General features: G+C 46.2%; 1 protein-coding gene across 4 annotated transcripts in view; it reads right to left on the reverse strand.

Annotated features, from left to right (window-relative positions):
- RPS6KA2 (ribosomal protein S6 kinase A2) overlaps positions 1 to 19,375 on the reverse strand; it is a 443,982-nt gene that overhangs the window by 24,287 nt on the left and 400,320 nt on the right. For all 4 annotated transcript variants that reach the window (XM_024248014.3, XM_054558435.2, XM_002817573.6 and 1 more), the window contains 2 exons: positions 14,631 to 14,761; positions 11,986 to 12,111 (listed from right to left, as the gene is read on the reverse strand). In XM_024248014.3, the coding sequence (XP_024103782.3) occupies positions 11,986 to 12,111; positions 14,631 to 14,761 (257 nt within the window). The remainder of the gene's footprint in view (positions 1 to 11,985; positions 12,112 to 14,630; positions 14,762 to 19,375) is intronic.

Consider the following 19,375-nt stretch of genomic DNA (forward strand, 5'->3'; position numbering starts at 1 on the left):
TCAGCCTCCCGAGTAGCTGGGATTATAGGGCACATCCTGGAAGGGAGTCATGGTGAGAATAGGTTCTCACATGGCCCTCCTGGGCTCCTGCCTTCCCCTGACCTGGAAGAATTATTCCAAATCAAGCCTGTGCAGACAAGGCTCTGATACGAAGTGGCAAGGCAGTTCTGACCCAGCGTTTCCGTCCCGGGTGTTGTCAGAAAGTGCTGGCTGCTTTTCCCTGTAACTCTTTTTCCGAAAAAAATTTTTCTTTTGCTTTTGTTTTTATTTTTGCATGGAGGGTGAGCTATTTGAGAAAGGTAAGGCTGCAGAGTGCTAACCCAGGAGTGGGCAGTGAGGTGTGGCTACAGTCCTGGAGTACATGACCTGGATCTGCTGCGGGCAGCCGGGGTTTGGACGCACTGTTTAGGAGCACCAGGGAGTGGGCCCCAAGTGCCTGCCAGCGCACTTGTTCTCTATGGGGTGGGTTTCTTGGGGTTGACCGTGTTGGTCTCACTCTTATTAGAGCAAGCTCTGGTGGATGGTGTTCCTCATTCTGAGAATAATATTGTTTTATAATTTTTATTATGCAACAAAACAGGGAGGCCTTCTCAGCAAGCGTGGTGATGAACAAGGCCTCCCCTCCAGGCTGATGCTCAAATAATACTGACATGCTACGGAGTAGGAGTGGTGTGGTGGGGCGGGGGACAAGCTCACTCAGCTTTTTTTTTCTCATCTGGCAACAGCTGGTTAGAAAGGCCTCCTACAACCTCCAGAAAAGGACATTCTCCAGGGGTTGGCCACCCACCACAGCCGGTAAATAAGCTTTCCATGGTGTTGCCACCGAGCAGGCTGAATATTTCCACCTTGCTTAGGGATGCTAAGTCAAGGTGTCTGAATCTCCACGAAGCAATTCTGGGTTCAACACGGATGGCACACCCCCATGATCTTCCTTAGCAGGGACACATGTGGCCATGTGCCAAACACTGCCATTCCTGCTGGCTGAAGGCGACAACAGGAGACTTCGCTGCTCTTGATAACACCTTTCCTCCTGCTGGCTGAAGGCGACAACAGGAGACTTCACCGCTCTTGATACACCTTTCCCTCTTCCTCTGGTCTTTGCGTTTCTCTACCTTCCCTGTCTTTCTCGTCTCTCTCCATCAGTGGAGACACCATCTCCTGGGACACTGAGCAACCTGACCAGATGGCTTTGAGGCAGTAACTACGCGGGCGGTGGCGTGAGCTCACAGGCTTGCAGAACACTCAGGCTAGGCAGGCCATTTCCTTTGACTTGCTGAAAGGATCAGTATCATATTTGAAACAAAGGTAGGAGAGCATGTAATCATTTGTAAAATTTAACAGACAACTTCTCCGGTAAAATTAATTTAAACTAATGACAGAGAGAAAGAACTCCTGTTTGATCCTGGTGGAAAAAGTTAAAATTTCCAAGCTCATCAGTTCTTCTAAAAATAAGCTCTATTCATGCCAAGCATCTGTCTTAATTCCGTTTCTTTTTTGGTTGACAAATTACACACACAGTATGAAGATGGGCACAGAAACACCACGTTCTTTTCAACGGTCTCACGTGAGTACAGACTGGAGCCTCCTCAGGAAGGCTGGCCCGTGCTCCAGGCCTGCGTGGTCGCGCCACATCACTACAGTTAACAGCTGGGTGACACACATTCTTCCACAGTTCTAAGGATCTCACTTTATTTCTTATCAGATTCTGTTGCTAAAGCAAACTAAGGTACTTTTAATACCATAACAACAAAAATTTGCTACCGAAAAGGGAGAGTAGCTGCATCTTAACTCATGTGCTTCTTTCTGGGAAAACCCGGCCCCACTGAGCTTGCGCGGTCTTCTCTCCTTCTCCTGCACGAGCTTTCAGACAATCGAAGGGAAATTGACCAGTGGGACTGTCAGTGAACAGGCACGTGTATCGGTACCATGTGTTTGAAGATACAATAGGCCAAGAGAAAGAGCCAAACCAACTGTAAAGCTCATTTAATTTCAGATTCCGGAGTTGCACTCCACTTTTCGGTATAGTTTCTGGTTCTGTCACTGACACAATTCTTAAATGGCTAAGCTGTGAGCTCCCTGCAGCAGGTTTGTGTTCTCACCTTGCCCTGCGTCTGTTGCAGTAAAAGCTTCCAATTAAAAAAAAAAATTCTCAATGAATGAAAAAAGTAACCCGCTTCCTGAACAAGGGGATTGCTGCAGAATGAAATGGATTCCAAAGGCATGAAGTGCTCTGTTGAACAATTATATTATAAACTCCGATTTTAAAAATTTGAATTTGAAGTAAAGTTCCTGACTCATATTTTTTTCTTGTCTTTATTTTTAATTAATTAATTAATTAATTAATTATTTGAGATGGAGTCTTGCTCTGTTGCCCAGGCTGGAGTGCAGCGGCACAATCTTGGCTCACTGCAACTTCTGCCTCCCGGGTTCAGATGATTCTCCTGCCTCAGCCTCCTGAGTAGCTGGGATTACAGGCACGCGCCACCACACCTGGCTAATTTTTGTATTTTTAGTAGAGACGGGGCTTCACCATCTTGGCCAGGCTGGTCTCAAACTCCTGACCTCAGGTGATCCAACCGCCTTGGCCTTTCAATGTGCTGGGATTACAGGCGTGAGCCACTGTGCCCGGCCATATATTTTTCTTTTAATCAACACTTACCCTTTCACTACCAAATATTTATGCTAAATGAAGATAAGGAGCCTCTTCATTGTCTGCTAAAATTGAGTGAGCTCCTGCCATGTGCCTGACTTTCTTGAGGTGCTGAAACTACAGCAAAAGCAAAGCCTTTGTTGCCCTGGAGTGGATGTCCTCACGGGGCCGTGCACACAGACAGTGAACAACCCATGCAGGGGGAACGTGCCATAGGGAAGATGATGTGGGTGAGGGGGGCTGCTGGCTGCAAAAGATGGAGGCGGGGAACTAAAATCAGGGCATCCTGTGGGCTTCGGGTGCATATTTGTGTTCTCTGGTTGGTCCTGACTTGGAAGCATGGACAGAACTTAGGAAGCTGTCAGTCATTCATCAAGTCCTGGCCATGTGGGGCTGACTGTCACAGAAGTTATAGTTCAGCTTCCTGGGCTGTCACTAGAGATAGCAATCTGGCTTCCTGCAAGCCTGACACAGCTGCTGGCCTCCCGAGCTATGTATTGTAGATAAAGGGGCTGGCTGCAGGTGCGGGTCAGACTTCTGTTGGGCACCCGGCCTGGCCACCATCTGCTGTGTATCCACTCTCAGCCCCCAGAGCCCGCGGAAGGAACCAGCCTTGCGGACACTGGACTTTAGCCCAGTGAGACAGATTTTGGAATTCTGACCCCCAGAGCTGGAAGACAATAAGCTCAGGTTGTTTTAAGCCACTAGATGTGGGGTAATGTGTTGCATTCCTAAACAATAGGAAACTAGCCCGTGTTGAAAGACCGGGGAGAGGTTTGCAGTGGGAGAGTTGAGAACCAAGTTTTGGCTGGTGGGTGGGAGCCTGTGAGATGGGCTCGGGGACATGGCAGTGGGCAGGAGGCACATGCTACATCTTATTGCTGATGACCGTCCTCCGCCGCATGCCTGCTGGGAGGGGCTGAGCATACGAGAAACAAAACCATGAGCCAATCACATTAAGCCTTTCTCGTTTGGAAAAAAAAAAAAAGTGCAGCTCGCTGCCAGCGCTCATTTAATTTTACATAAACACGTTCATTGAGGCTGAAGCAAATCTGATTTTCAATGTGAAAATAAAATTTAAAAACTGTTACTGGAGTTATTTCTAAACAGAACTAATATCAGAATCATCTGAATCATCAGCATTGTCTATTTTGGAAAAATTGGATTCATCAAACGAATCTTTGGCCAACAACTGTTTGAGAACGAAGTTAACATCCCATGTAGGAATGCTACGTTTTCTAGGATTTGACATTATCAGCAATCGATTATGACTATATTTTGTAAATGGAAATGCCACTACTAAAAACAGAATGCTATCGATAGAATGACGTCCTTTGTTTCCAAAGTTGGTATACTAGAGCGGTGCAAAAATAAATAATAAAAGCAAGATATTTCACGGCAAAGTTATCTTAGGGCAAATGCTGCAGCCGCAAGTGCCGCTGGTGAGTATTCTTGGGGAAAACGGGCAAAGGGTTAAATCAGCCAGAAAGGCAGCTTCCCAATGTGTGTTTCGAGGAGATACAAATGCCCAACCAATTCCACTGAGGAGCTCTTTGATTAGAGAACGCCTGTGCAGCGGCACAGGCTGGACAGAGCTATCTGTTCTGGCGGGCGATACAGTCATTTTCCCGTCTTCTTTGAGTCTCTCTCTTCTGGTGGAAGAGAAATTTATGCCACCATTTTCCTCACTCATGCAATCTGTTACCAAAGCTGCCCAGTCTCCTTCCTTGTCCATCTAAATGTTGCTTTCTTTCTTTTCTATTATTTTCTATTTTATTTAACTGCTCCTAGTCCCAGCCTCTGTGCCTGTGAACGCTCCTTTCTCTGTGTTTCCGCTGTGGCTGTGAAGGCATCTACAGCCTCTGTCTGTCTCTGCACCACTGCTGTTCTTGACATGGTTAATGTTGCTCCCCCACGTAGCTCAACTCTCAACTGCTGTTTCTCTTCGCTTCAAATTTGCACGTGATTTCTATAAAAAATGCATTTTGATCCCTAAAGACAGAACTGGCCTTGATCTCTCTCTTTCCAGGTCTGGCCACAGTGGTTTGACTCAGCTGCACAGCCACCTCTGTTCCCCAGGACGGGTGCAGCTAACACCCCACGTGATACTGGGAAGCCCCATGGTGAAGCCATCCACTGCTTTCTCAATGGCTTAGAATTCTTTGCCGGACCTGGCACTGGATCCTCTGGAGTGAACTTGAACACAAGCTCCCCTGAGTCCTCTCCTTCTCCAGCCCTGTGCGGCTCACTGCAATGCCCAGCGTTAGGCCATGGGCTCTTTCAAGATATAGCTTCTGCAACAAGCCCAGGTGCTGCCTTGAGGACGAGCAGGCCATGATCCACAGGAGCCGGGGCTAGTGCTACCAGTGACCTTGGAGCACAGACTGAAAACAAAGGTCTACACGAATGCAGACCATCCTGAATGCTGTGGGGAAGGAAGCTGGAGCAGCTGCCGGGGGCCGGGGCCCTGACTAGGGGCCTCGCAGCTGAGTGCTGGAGGAACCAGGTACGCTGTGCCCTCAGAGGTGAAGTTAGAGGAAGCGGTCCGGCTGCCGCTCAGCACTTACACAGCTGAACCATGGCCCACTTGGTGGCAGCAGGACCTTTCACTGCGGTACACCCAGACTCATAAGACCAGGAGACTCAGGTGCAATTTTACATAGAGCTCCACTTGTACCTGGCACACCTTCCCCTTACAGCCTAGGGACTTTGGCTGTTTATCAAACAATGGATTTTTCTTGCAGGTCCCATGACTTGAGCTTTCCAGCTATTCTGAAGCCCAGCCTTACTGCCCAGCCCCCTCTGCTCTGAATGCTGTCTCATGCTTTCATGGTTTGGGTACTCTTGAGATGCACAGAGCATCTGGCTGAAACAGAACACTGGGGCTCCCTGCCTTATGATGAGTGGGTCTGCTGGACAGGGATCGAGAGTGTGCGCACTCGGGGTCTGACTGCTTGGACGGGAACCTGCTCTCCCACTGACCGGCTGCGACTTCTCGCATATGTGTTGAACCGTTCTGAGTTTCTGTTCCCTCATGGGGATAATGAAAATAATTACACCGTGGGATGCTGTGAGGATTAAATGACTTCACACATACAGAGCGCTTATAGCAGTGCTTGGCATGTACTGAGTATGAAGTATTTACTCTCGTCATCCTCGTAACTCTCGTCACCATATTCTATCTAATGCCTGCAGCTCCTGGTCTCAGGAACTTCAGTTCTCGGGCAGTTTCCTCTTCATATGTGAACTGACGTAAGTGTTTTGCAAAAGAGCGTCAAGGTGGCAAAACTGGCACTTGAATAATGTAATGTAGTTTTATGCCTATTATGACATCTATAATAAATAAAAACTTGAGTCGTTAGTAGAGATGGCCAAGAGTTCTCTCAAGGTATGTGCATTAAGCTTATGAGAAGGGGAGATACTAGTGACACAAACTAACATTTCTGTAGTGAATTAGCTATGATATGTGTAGACGGTTGACCCTTGAACAACATGGGGGTTAGAGGTACCGATCCCTCAAGAAGTTGAAAATCCACATACAACTTTTGACTTCCCCAAAACCTAACTAATGTCCTACTGTTGACTTAAAGCTTTACCAGTAACATAAACAGTCCATTAACACACATTTTGTATTTGTATAATTATATACTGTATTAAGAATAATTATACAATTATATACTGTATTAAACATACAGTATATAATTCTGTAATAATATGATCTAGAGGAAAGAAAATGTTACTAAGCAAATCATATGGAAGAGAAAATACATTTAGTGTATGGGACTGTATTTATGGATATAGTGAGTTTATGTCATCTGTTCACAAGATGGATCATCTATCTGAAAAGGGGGGCACTCACAGCTGCAGACCTCAACCTGGGGTACGTATCATGCAATTCAACTTTTTTTTTTTTTTTGGTCATGTGATGACTTTTCTCTGCCTCTTGGGAGCACTCACAGCGTCCCTAGTGGCACGGCACTTCTTAGTGGTTCTATGGTGTTATTCAAGGTTTATGGTACTGCACTAAACAGGGTGAAAAATATGTGAGAACCACGAGATACCATTTTTTACTGCTATTCCCAATTCCCTGGAGAGACAGACTCCTCACATGGAGACGATGAGTGTCACAGGATGTTTAAAGCGGATCCTTCCAACACCTGAGCTTACTACAGCAGCAATGGAAGGCTGCTGTGAAATTCTTACAGTAGTGCCATATTTACCACAGTTAATTTGATGCAGCTATGATTTAATGCTGAATCTATGTTTGTTTACATTTATCTCAACTGCAAATGATGCCACGTATGGTCTATGCTTGAGCACACAAATTTTGATACATTTTAAGTTTTTATAATAAATCTGTATATTTTACAGTAGAAAATGATAAAATAGACTAGCATCTATGTATATTTTATGCATCCTGACATACCATTTTCTTAACTTTTTAAATATTTCTAGGCTATGTGGTTTGTCTGTGAGTTTCTTCAAATTGTAACAAATCTCTAAAAAATTTTCCAGTATATTTACTGAAAAAATCTGCATATGTGGATCCTCACAATTCAACCTCGTGTTGTTCAAGGGCCAACTGTATATATTTACATATTCCTACATATTCCCCCACCAATATAATGCCAGGAATCCTTCCATTTATACAAATCAGCACTATCTAGAATATGTACCTAATTATGTTAAGCAACAAAGACCTAAGAATAAAATAAAAACAAATAATTCCCTCTCTCAATTCTTATAAAGTGAATACAGAATCTTTGATGGAATAGGAATATTATTTTTTCTTTCAAATACACCTCTCCCCTTCCTTTTAATCCTCCTGGATCACGATTACCTCCAACACTTAATAGTTACTTCTATTTTAATCTTATTTTAAATGAAGGGTGCCCTAATGTGTGGACAGCAATGCAGCCATCCGTCATGCTATTTTGAAGCCCTATACAACTTCATCGCCCACTGCTAGTCTCCCTGGATTGGTTATAAGAACAAATGCAGACTTTAGTTTTACATTAGATTACTTAGCTGTTTTGTCCCAATAAAATGGCTTGTAGTTATTAGAAAGTAGGGCACATCTGTTCATCTACAATGTGTCTGATAAAAGGAAGAGGAAGCGCTGAGGGAACATAATAGCTTTTCTCATTCAACCATCAGAGCACTGGCTGGGGGCACTGGCAGAACACGCTGCATCAAGTCCAGCCTGAAACAGTGCCGTGCGCGTGAGAAGGAAGAGGGTCAGTGTCTTCCCGCCCGAGGCCGGACTGCCCCAGTGAAGGATCTTGGACATTCTAGTGTTGTTTGCCAAAGTCGAGAGGGAGGGACAAGCCTGGGAATCCAGGTTGTCATTCAGCCCATGTTCATTGAGCCCCTGCTCTAAGCTGGGCACTGTGTTGGAGACTGTGATACCTAGAATTGGTCCTAAAATTAGGACTAAAATTAAGACCAATTCTAGCTATCACTTCCCACAACCTTTAGCACAGTACCCAGCATATAGCAGGGACTCAAGTTAAAAATGCAGCTGAAAATAAATGCAAATCGAACAATCTTGTTGTTTGATTTACTCAGGTAAACTGGTTTAAGTAGAACCTTAAATGTAGTTTACATTATTCAGGGTAACTATGGTGGCAAAATTAGAAACCTGCAAAAATGCAGAAATAACTTAAAGCAAAATATAATGATATTCTAAGAATGTGAGAACTACTATGATTCCATATTCACTATGAACCTCCATACCTGACCTTCATAGAGGTGAAGAGCTGGCCTCACTCTCCTCTTAGAAGGACCTGCACTGTAAGTCACGGCCCAGTCACGGTGGGGGTGGGGGGCCGCCCTGCAGTACGTGGGGAACACTGAGCTGTTGGTCGATCATCATCCTGTTGCTAAAGGACTCACCAGAAACTCAATGAAGAAGAAAAACTCCATCCCCATCTCCAAAATATCAGCCTCCTGGCTTTTATCTACATGAGACCTGCCCTCACCCACAAGGATGCTGAGGCTGGGCTTCTCAACCTTTCATTGGGGCAGCAGGTTGTGGGGGCTGTCCTGTGCACCACAGGATGCTAACCAGCTTCCCTGACCCGTATTCGTCAATGCCAGGAGCCCCTGCCCCAGCTGGAAAAACCAGAAAGTCTCCAGACATTGCCAGTGTCCCCTGGGGGCCACAGTTACCCCAAATGAATATGACTGCCCTGGGCAGAATCCATCGATTCTGGTCACTCTCCTCATTGCTTAGTAAAGATTGCTGCATTTCTCTTTCTGTCATTACTTGGTGGGGACATTTCTGGGTCATCCATGCCATTGAATGGGAGGACGCCCTGTCTGGCTGTGATGGGACTGCTTCTGAAGCTGACCCCGTTTTTATCCATGAGCCAGGGGTAGGTGGGCTTGCATACGGCTCAAGCGGCAACTGGGAGTGGTAAAGCCGGATTCTAGTGACAATCTTGGCTGGACATCTGCTGAGCTGAGATCCAACTCACACATCCAACAATCAGCTGCCACATGCTTAGTTCTGGGTCATGTTAGAAGTCACCAAAATTTGCTGTTTCTTAGTCCATCAATAGGTGGAGATGCTGCTTCTCATGAACAAGTCAGCAGATACAGACAAGGCCAAAAGTATTTCAACTATATTCCACCTGGAAATGCTGAAAACAAAACCACACAGTGCTCTGCACTGGGTCAAAGCAGTTTTGGTAACAAGTGGACCCATTCTAAATAACAAGCTCGTTGCACAGAAATGCCAACTCGTTCACCTTGGAAGGAAATCCAAATAACCATGTCTACTTTCAGATAATTGAACTTATTGTCACCTCTCCTTTGACTGGCTGAAACGCGCTTCTGAAATGGCTCTGGTCACAGGAGCCTTCTGGACCACGAGCCACATCTCTCTGAAAAGTCCCGGGCCGTTCATGGGGCTGCACCTTCCTGTGCTTGGTTAATTTATGCATCTTCCAGACAACACATTATTACCTACTGTAGTCTCAGAAGGGACAAGGGAAATCCTTGCCATGTCTGCTGGCCAAATTTGTCCAGGGAACTTCAAGGTTTGTGAAAGAGTAACAGGAAGACCAGGCTCTTTCTTCTACCATCGGCCAGAGTCACAGTGCCTGGCTTCTCTCCCCGAGAGCTGTTGCTGAAATTCCACAGAGTTTGACCTAACAAGATCTTTGAGGACTGAGGGACTGAGTATAAGCTGTGTAACAAAACTGAATTCAGACAGTGTCTATATAAGAGCTGGATATGGGAATATTAGGAGAAAACACACCATCGCCTCGTCACTGGGGGATTTACTTGCAGAGGCACAAAATGGGGGCTGATCCGCCTCACAGTAGCAGGCTGTTTCTAGAAGGGCACTGCGGCTGCTGGGCTGACCAAACCAGAGGCTTGTTTCTTTGAGCTCACTGGGAAGCAGTGATTGTTTCTGGGATTGCTGTCTGTCAGCTGATAAACCATCTAAAGAAATCCTGTGAGCAATGACTCAGGCAGAAAAAAATTCCAAGGAGCCTATGCAGGCTCACGAAGCATATGTGAAATACGTTTCAAAGTACAAGTGAAATTCTCTTGTCTAAGGCATAATACAGGTCTACTCTTCACCACTGGAACATCTGGACACAGGAACAGCACCTGGGTATGCAAATGGTAGGCGCCCATCTAAGTTCTCCTTTAAAAAACTCTCCCAATGAGATGGAGGAGCAGGACAAACCAGTCTCAACAATCCAATCCTAGAAACGCATGAAGCCTACGCACCCCACACCCCAGGCTGCAGAGGCAACCACTTCATAACAAAACTTGGTTTTCTCCTGCTCTTCACACCACGGGTGGACATTCCACCATGACAGTAACCCTCGCTGCAGTCTCCACCCAGTTACCGTTCCAGGAACTGGAAATCATTATCTATTTCCTTCCTTTCACCCTTCCTGGATATGTTCAAGACTCTGGGCAGACCAAACACAGAGATGGTATCAGAGCAAATCACAAATGGATTATTTCTCCATATTTAAACTTTCTTTTTTGTTTGAGAAATTCAAGATAAATTTGTCAATAATCCATAAATTCTTGACCCAAACAAAGTCAAGGGACCTGAGATTTTTTTTTCGGCTGGCGTCTTTTGTGACAGCAAAGTGTTTTCCCAGTAGAAGAAACACGGTAGACATTCCCAGTGAATATGCTTGAGGATCCCCAGCCATACTTGAGGATCTACCCTTTTGAAATACCTGTTTTCACAAAATGTCAGTGGAGCTCTGGGCAAATGAGGATGGAACTGGGTCATCTCAACATTGTCATTATTTTGAACAATCTCTTCAGAGTGTAGGAGAATCACAGTTGATGAAAATTACTCTTTTTACACTACTTGCTGGCTGGGCAGATGTTCTTTGAAGGGTAAGTGTAGCACCGTGTGCTACAGACGTGTCTGGGAATAAGCCGGGAGGGTCCTGGTCATGACAGCAGCACAGGCTGGGACCTCGCTCTGCGACAGCCTGGGGTTCGGCTCCACTGGAAAGGGGCAGAGTTTCAAGTGTCTTGCTGTCTTTTGGAGAGGATGTACAGTGTATCTTTTTTTTTTTTTTTAACATAAATTTCATTCTGATTTTAGCAGGAAGCTTTACCTTTAATCCACATTTTACTAACCAAAAATCTCTAGAAACTGGTATTCTGGATTCCCAGATCAAATATTTAAGCAGCAACAATTACAGAAGCTAAAGTTACTATGTAGAGATTGCCAAATTGGATTATAAAGAATTGTTTCTCTATAATGTTCTTGAAGGTTGGGAGTAAAACCATTAGCTCTCTGCCAAAGTTTGTTGTAAGTAATACAAGCTTATTTATTTCTTTGAGTATTTTCTTCCTCTCTCCCTCTTTTCTTTCCTTCCTTTCCTTGCCAAATTCTATACCTGTCCCCCAACTCTATTTTCTCAAAATACTGGGGCCCCAAAACTTTTACTCTTGGTGTATGTCATACACAAAGCTACGAAAGGTGCTCAGTCCCTACGTGGTGGATATGACTGAAAATATTCATGATTTGCAAAGCTACCTTTTAATAGGTGACCTCATATCAAAGCAAACTGAACTCCATCATATCAGAACTTGGAAAATGGCAAATGGAGAGAATGTTCACTCAAGCTCAGGTGTCCCTGCTGGAGTCACTGCACAGCTGAGCACGCGAGCACATACGCTGTGCTCCTATGCTCCGTGCTCCCATGTGCTGTACATGCTCCCACGTGCTGCACTCAAACAGGGCCCTGCTATGCTCTTACACTCCATGCTCCCACGTGCTGTACATGCTCCCACGTGCTGCACTCACACAGGGCCCTGCTCACTCAGCAGGCCTGCCTTACCTTCACGGCATACTCGGTGTCCGTGGCTTTATGCACACATCGCTTGCACACTGAGTAGGAGCCCACCCCGATGTCCTCCTTGATCTCGTAGCCATCGGTGAAGTGGATGTTGTTCCCGTGTAACTGCTGCAGAGGGACCAAGAGAAGAACAGTTGTCGGAACCCTCACACAAGAGGACGGTGCAGCTACACGCACACAGAATGTGGGGCGAAGAGAGGTGCCGACTGTGAACCGAGTGTGTGGAGGCCCGGGAGCTCATAGGTCCCCCTGCCCAAGGCTGCAGAGCTACTTAGTGATGTTCTTGACTTAAATCCCAACTTCTCTGATTCCTTGGGCTATGACTCTTAACTTTGAGACACCAGGCCATTCTGTGTCCACTGGCTGGTATGTTTCTCACAAAGATCTGAGAGCAGGAGAATGTGAAAGTGAAAAGGAAGTGCTGGTAGCTGCTGGGTGTGTGGCTCCAATGCCTGTGTGCAGAGCAAGACTCTGGATGGAAACATCTCATCGGAAATCTGACTCCATGGTGTCCAAGTCACAACCTGCTCTCACCTGCATCCAGCAGCCCCACCCACCCGCTCTTAACTAAGACGGAAAGCCACCATGGCAGCCTGCGCTGTCATGACAACGTCCACTTTACACACCTGTATTTCTCCAAAGGCCACAGGGAAGGAAATAGGATGGAAATCCAATGCCATCCAACTTACCCGGATTTAATTCTTAAATAAGTTTAATCATAATTAGAATTAAGTTTAATTAAGTTTAATCCCTTAGAATTCTCTGTATTCTGGTTACATTTATTAGGTGGGAAACTCATTATAAAAATATCACCTTCCAAAGACCTCCCAAAGATTCCATTTCATCATGGGAAAATGATGCCCACAAATTAAACTGCTGCCCTAGAGTCCTGGCTGGGCTCCACACAGTGAAGATGCTCCAGTGTCTGGCCATAGACACCATGGTGACATTATTCCCAGGGCTTTACCTTCCCTCTTTAAGACGAATGCCAAGTAGGGTGGGAGCAAGGGCTCGGAACACCATGGGAGACCACCACGGAGACCACTACAGGGACCACCATGGGAACCACCACGGGGACCACCATGGGAACCACCACGGGGACCACCATGGGAACCACCACGGGGACCACCATGGGACAACCACGAGGAACACCATGGGACAACCACGAGGAACACCATGGGAACCACCACGGGGAACACCATGGGAACCACCACGGGGACCACCATGGGAACCACCACGGGGAACACTATGGGAACCACCACGGGGAACACCACGGGAACCACCACGGGGAACATCACGGGGACCACCACGGGGACCACCACGGGGAACACCACGGGGACCACCATGGGGAACCACCACGGGGAACACCATGGGAACCACCACGGGGAACACTATGGGAACCACCACGGGGAACACCACGGGAACCACCATGGGGAACATCACGGGAACCACCACGGGGACCACCACGGGGAACACCACGGGGACCACCACGGGGAACCACCACGGGGAACACCATGGGAACCACCACGGGGAACACTATGGGAACCACCACGGGGAACACCACGGGAACCACCACGGGGAACACCACGGGAACCACCACGGGGAACACCACGGGGACAACCACGGGGAACACCAGGGGGGACAACCACGGGGAACACCAGGGGAACCACCACGGGGAACACCAGGGGAACCACCACGGGGAACACCACGGGGACAACCACGGGGAACACCACGGGAACCACCACGGGGAACACCACGGGAACCACCACGGGGACCACCACGGGAACCACCACGGGGACCACCACGGGAACCACCACGGGGAACACCACGGGAACCACCACGGGGAACACCACGGGGACCACCCTGGGAACCACCACGGGGAACACCATGGGAACCACCGCGGGGACCACCATGGGAACCACCATGGGGAACACTATGGGACAACCACAAGGACCACCATGGGAACCACCACGGGGACCATCACAGGGACCACCACAGGGACCACCACGGAGACCACACCAGGGACCACCACAGGGACCACCACAGGAGCCACCACGGGGACCACCATGGGAACCACCACAGGGAACACCATGGGAACCACCACAGGAGCCACCATGGAGACCACACCAGGGACCACCACAGGAGCCACCATGGAGACCACCACGGGGACCACCACAGGGACCACCAGGGAGACCACCACAACAGGGATCACCATGGGAGGCCACCCTAGGGACCACCACAGGAACCACCATGACAACCACCATGGCTACCACCCCAGGGACCACCTTGGGAGACCAGCATGGGGACCACCACAGGGACCACCCCAGGAACCACTATGGGGACCACCACAGGACACCACGTGGGGACCACCACAGGAGGCCACCATGGGGAGTATCCATGGGGACCGTCACAGGGACCACCATGAAGGAGCACCATGTGAGATCATCATGGGGACCACCATGGCAGACACTTAGAACAATGGAAAGTGCGAGGGAAGAAGAATTGGTGATTAAAGTCCACCCATCCTAAGCACCCAAGCCCAGGGTGACTGAGGCCACAGGGAACACCAGTCACCCATCATCCAAGTGCCCTCTTACCCCCAACCCACTGCAGGCAAACACAGTTACCTGCACGATTGGGTGAACTGGGACTTTGTGCAGATCTTGCTGTGAGGGCTCCTGGATCAGGCTTGAGGCCACAAAGCTGAATCCTCTAAACAGGTGATGAGCGTTTGCACTTGGGGGGACGCCAGGAGAGTCTGCAGGTGACAGGGGCAGAGTTCAGATGTCACGAAAGCTGGGTGACCCTGGGGTGAAGTGATAGTGTGTGTGTGCATGTGGTATGTGTGTGCATGTGCATGTGTGTGTGTGTGCACGTGGTGTATGCCTGTGGCAGAGGAAAAGGTAAAACAGACATGTAGAAATGCTGAACCAGATGAAACTATGTTCTTTTGGGTCGTGCTAATGGTTTGGTTTTTAAATGGCAAAAATACCCAGAACAAAAACTTTAGGATTATCATTGATGGCATCTGTTAGTTTGCTAACTTCTGAATTTACTCTATATTCTTGACCACACTCCTCCACCCCTACCCACTCCAGACTCAGTTAAGAAGGCACCAATGACCTCAGGATGGAATTGTCAGTGAACATGAATCCTGTATCCTTAGCTTCTGGTCTCTAGGTTCGATAGGCCCCACCCCTGTGCCCACAGCTACATAACTGTGTGTGTGCTGTGCACGTGCTCTGCTCTTCAAGGACATTTGGGCAACGTTTCTCCTGTCCACAGCAAGGCATAGTACAAAAGGAGTAATTCCCTTCCATTAAGATTTTTCTGACCTCTGTAAGATCTGTGTTCAAAAGCATGACTGCTGTGAGATTGATCCCATTTCAAGTTTATCATTAAGAAAAACAAAAGGATAAATGCCTCGTGGGGAAAAAAAATCTGCATCATACATAACAGATGAAAGGTTAAACTCTCTATTGCCCAAAAGCTCCCAGAGATCAATGAGAAAAGAGGAAAATACTCAAAGGAAGGAATTTTGATAGCTGCCATAGGCATGAAAAGATGCCCAATCTCTCTAAAGAGTAAGCATACACATATTTAAATAGGATAACTCTTTTGCCTAATGAATTAACAAAAATGAAAGAAATCAATCACATCTGGGTTTGGCTAGGGGGTGGGCACCCTTATAATTGTGGGAGGGAGCATAACTGGCATAATCTTTTGGAAAGTCAACTGGCAACTTTTAAAGCCAACTTTAAAATTTCAAAATTAAAATTTTGGGAGTAATTCTACAGAATTATTTTCAAAAGTGCACAGTAATAACAAATTGTAGATGACACACACAAATGGAAAAACGTCACATGCTCATGAATAATTAATATCATCAAAATGAACATATCACCCAAAGCAATCTACAGATTCAATGCAATCTCCATCAAAAAACCAATGTCATTTTTCACAGAATTAGAAAAAACAATCCTAAAGTTAACATGGAACCAACAAAGAGCCTGAATAGCCAATGCAATTTTAAGCAAAAGGAACAAAGCTAGAACTAGAAGCATCACATTACCTGACTTCAATTATATCACAAGGAGATAATAACTAAAATAGCATGGTACTGGTATAAAGATAGACACACAGATTAATGGAACAGAAAAGAAAACCCAGAAATAAAGCCACATACAAAGTTGACAAAAACTTTGTGGGGAAAAGACACTCTTTTCAATAAATGATACTGGGAAAATTAGTTTGTCATAAGCAAAAGAATGAAACTGGACCCCTATGTCTCACCATATACAAAAATCGACTAAGAGATTAAAGACTTCAGTGATGAAAGACCTGAAACAAGAAAATACTAGAATAAATCCTAGAGAAAACTCTTTTGAACACGGGTCTAGCCAAAGACTTCAAAAGTCTTTTAAGGGCTGGGCGCAGTGGCTCACACCTGTAATCCCAGCACTTTGGGAGGCTGAGGCAGGCGGATCATGAGGTCAGGAGTTCGAGACCAGTCTGGCCAACATAGTGAAACCCTGTCTCTACTAAAAATACAAAAAAAATTAGCGGGGTGTGGTGGTGTGCACCTGTAATCCCAGCTACTTGGGAGGCTGAGGCAGGAGAATTGCATGAACCCGGGAGGCGGAGGTTGCAGTGAGCCGAGATGGCGCCACTGCACTCCAGCCTGGGTGACAGAATGAGACTCCATCACACACACACACACACACACACACAAAAAAGTCTTTTAAGACCAGCATAAGAAATCATCAACAGAATGAAAAGACAACCTGCAGAATGGGAGAAAATATTTGCAAACTATGCAACTGACAGGGGAGTAATATCTAGAATTTACAAGAAACTCAAACAACTCAACAACAATAACAAAACAAATAACCCCATTAAAAGTTGACCAGAGGACATAAATAGACATTTTTCAAAAGAAGACATACAGATGGCCAAACAGCATATAAAAAATGCTCAAGATCGCTAATCATCAGAGAAATACAAATGAAAACCACAATGAGATATCACCTTACATCAGTCAGAACGGCTATTACTAAAAAGTCAATAAAATAACAGATGTTGGTGAGGATGTGGAGAAAGGTGGTCGGAATGTAAATTAGTACAACCTCCACGAAAAACAGTATGGAAATTTCTCAAAGAACTAAATGGAACTACAATCGATGCAGCAATCCCACTGCTGGGCATTGCCCAAAGGAAAAGAAATCATTGTCTCAAAAAGATACCCACACTTGCAAGCTTACTGCAGCACTATTCACAATCGCAAAGTCATGGAATCAACCTAAGTATCCATCAACAGGTGAATGGGTAAACAAAATGTGGTACATATACACAATGGAATACTATTTAGTCATAAAAAAGAATGAAATCATGTCTTTTGCAGGAACATGGATGGAAATGGGGACCATTATTTTAAATGAAACAGCTCACACATGGAAAGTCAAACATCGCATGTTCTCACTCATAAGTGGGTGCTAAATAATGTCTGCATGTGGACGTCGAGTGTGGAGGGATAGAGAATGGAGACGTGGAAGGGTGGGAGAAGGTGAGGGATGAGAAATTACTTAATGGGTACAATGAACACTCCTCAGGTGATGGTTACACTAAAAGCTCAGCCCTCACCACTATGCACTCTACCCATGAACAAAACTACATCTGTACCTCTGACATTTACAGAAATAAAAAATAAAACAGGCTGGGTGCGGTGGATCACACCTGTAATCTCAGCACTTTGGGAGGCTGAGGTGGGCAGATCACGAAGTCAGGAGTTCACAACCAGCCTGACCAACATGGTGAAGCCCTGTCTCTATTAAAAATACAAAAATTAGCCAGGCGTGATGGCGCATGCCTATAATCCCAGCTACTTAGGAGGCTGAGGCAGGAGAATCGCTTGAACCTGGGAGATGGAGGTTGCAGTGAGCCAAGATCGCGCCACTGCGCTCTAGCCTGGGTGACAGAGCGAGACTCTGTCTCAAAAAACAAAACAAAACAAAACAAAAAAACAAGCAAATGAAAAAATCTGAAAGTACTTAGACATAAATGTAGAAAAAGTCTGTTTCAGTGATATATGTTACAGAAAAGAAAAAGGAGACGCTAAATACTCCTCACTAACACAATCATGGTCATGGTCAACAGTGGCCCATCTGTATCAGGATGCTTTGTAATGATTGCTGTGTGAGTCCTGCCAGCGAGACCAGGGCCATCAGAAGGAGCCACAGTTGCATGGACTGACAGAGACATGGCTTCCTAATCGTTTGTCAAATCAAAAAAGCAAAAAGCTGTTGAACAATATGAAGAACCCAGACATTACTTAAAAAATTAAATGTATTTTAATATATATAAAAACAGAATAGGATAATAGAATAGATTAATATATTAAAATAGAATATATATTACACTAAAATAGAATACCATAATACATTATATAATATGTAAATTTATAATATATGAAAATATATGTAATTTTTCCTGAAAACACACATATGTACAAATTTAAACATTCTTATTTATATATCTTTTAAGACTCCATGTATGTATAGTTGTGTGCATTTTGTATATTCTAGAATTCTCTACCCGCAGGCCTTTGTCTCTTAGCACTTCTTCCCCCCTTTACTTTGAAAGGAAAAAAGTACACCTAGTTCTCAGTTTTATCTCCACACGGTGCGGCAGGTGTGTGGGGGTGGGAGGCCGCTGCAGAGAACATGTTTTTTGTTTCTTAGCATCATATTTTGGGGACAACAGTTATGAGGGCAGCCACTCTGAAGCCCAGGAGCCAGGCCCCAAGCCACGTGGGCCTCTGGTGACAGTGGGGGCCAGGCTGTGGGCAGATGGACGACGCAGCATCCCACTGGTGCTCTTCCTGGGGTAGGAAGCTTCGTGGACCCGGGCTCATCTTCAGTGTCCTGAACCAAGAGGCAGCCAGAGCCAGGTGTCGGCCCTCAAAAGGGCCAACAAAGGGGCCTTCACAGTCACCCCAGGTAGATGCCCACACGACTCCTGGACTAATGTACCAGAGTTGGCTGTGTTTGGAAATAAACTTCCAAGGCGCCAGACTAGCGAAGCGTTGTTAAAAAAACCAAAGGTACACTGAGTGGTTTTTAGAAACTGAAATTCTGCAGTGCGACCCGGCAGAGAAGCTCGGGGCTTTCTGAGTGGCTCTGCTTCCCGGCACACGGAGCCGCTCGAGGAGGAGGCGCTCCTGCTACACCGGGTTTGCTCTCTGCACAAAGTCTGGCTTTGAGGTCTGCCTCCTCCCAAAGATCCCCTGAGCTACCACGAGCCGCAGATTCTCCCCCGGAAAAATGAAACACACATGGCTACATCATGGTTTAAGAAATCTTCAAACCTGGAGGCA

Source organism: Pongo abelii, chromosome 5 (assembly GCF_028885655.2).
Source record: "Pongo abelii isolate AG06213 chromosome 5, NHGRI_mPonAbe1-v2.0_pri, whole genome shotgun sequence".
NCBI classification, from domain to species: Eukaryota; Metazoa; Chordata; class Mammalia; order Primates; family Hominidae; genus Pongo; species Pongo abelii.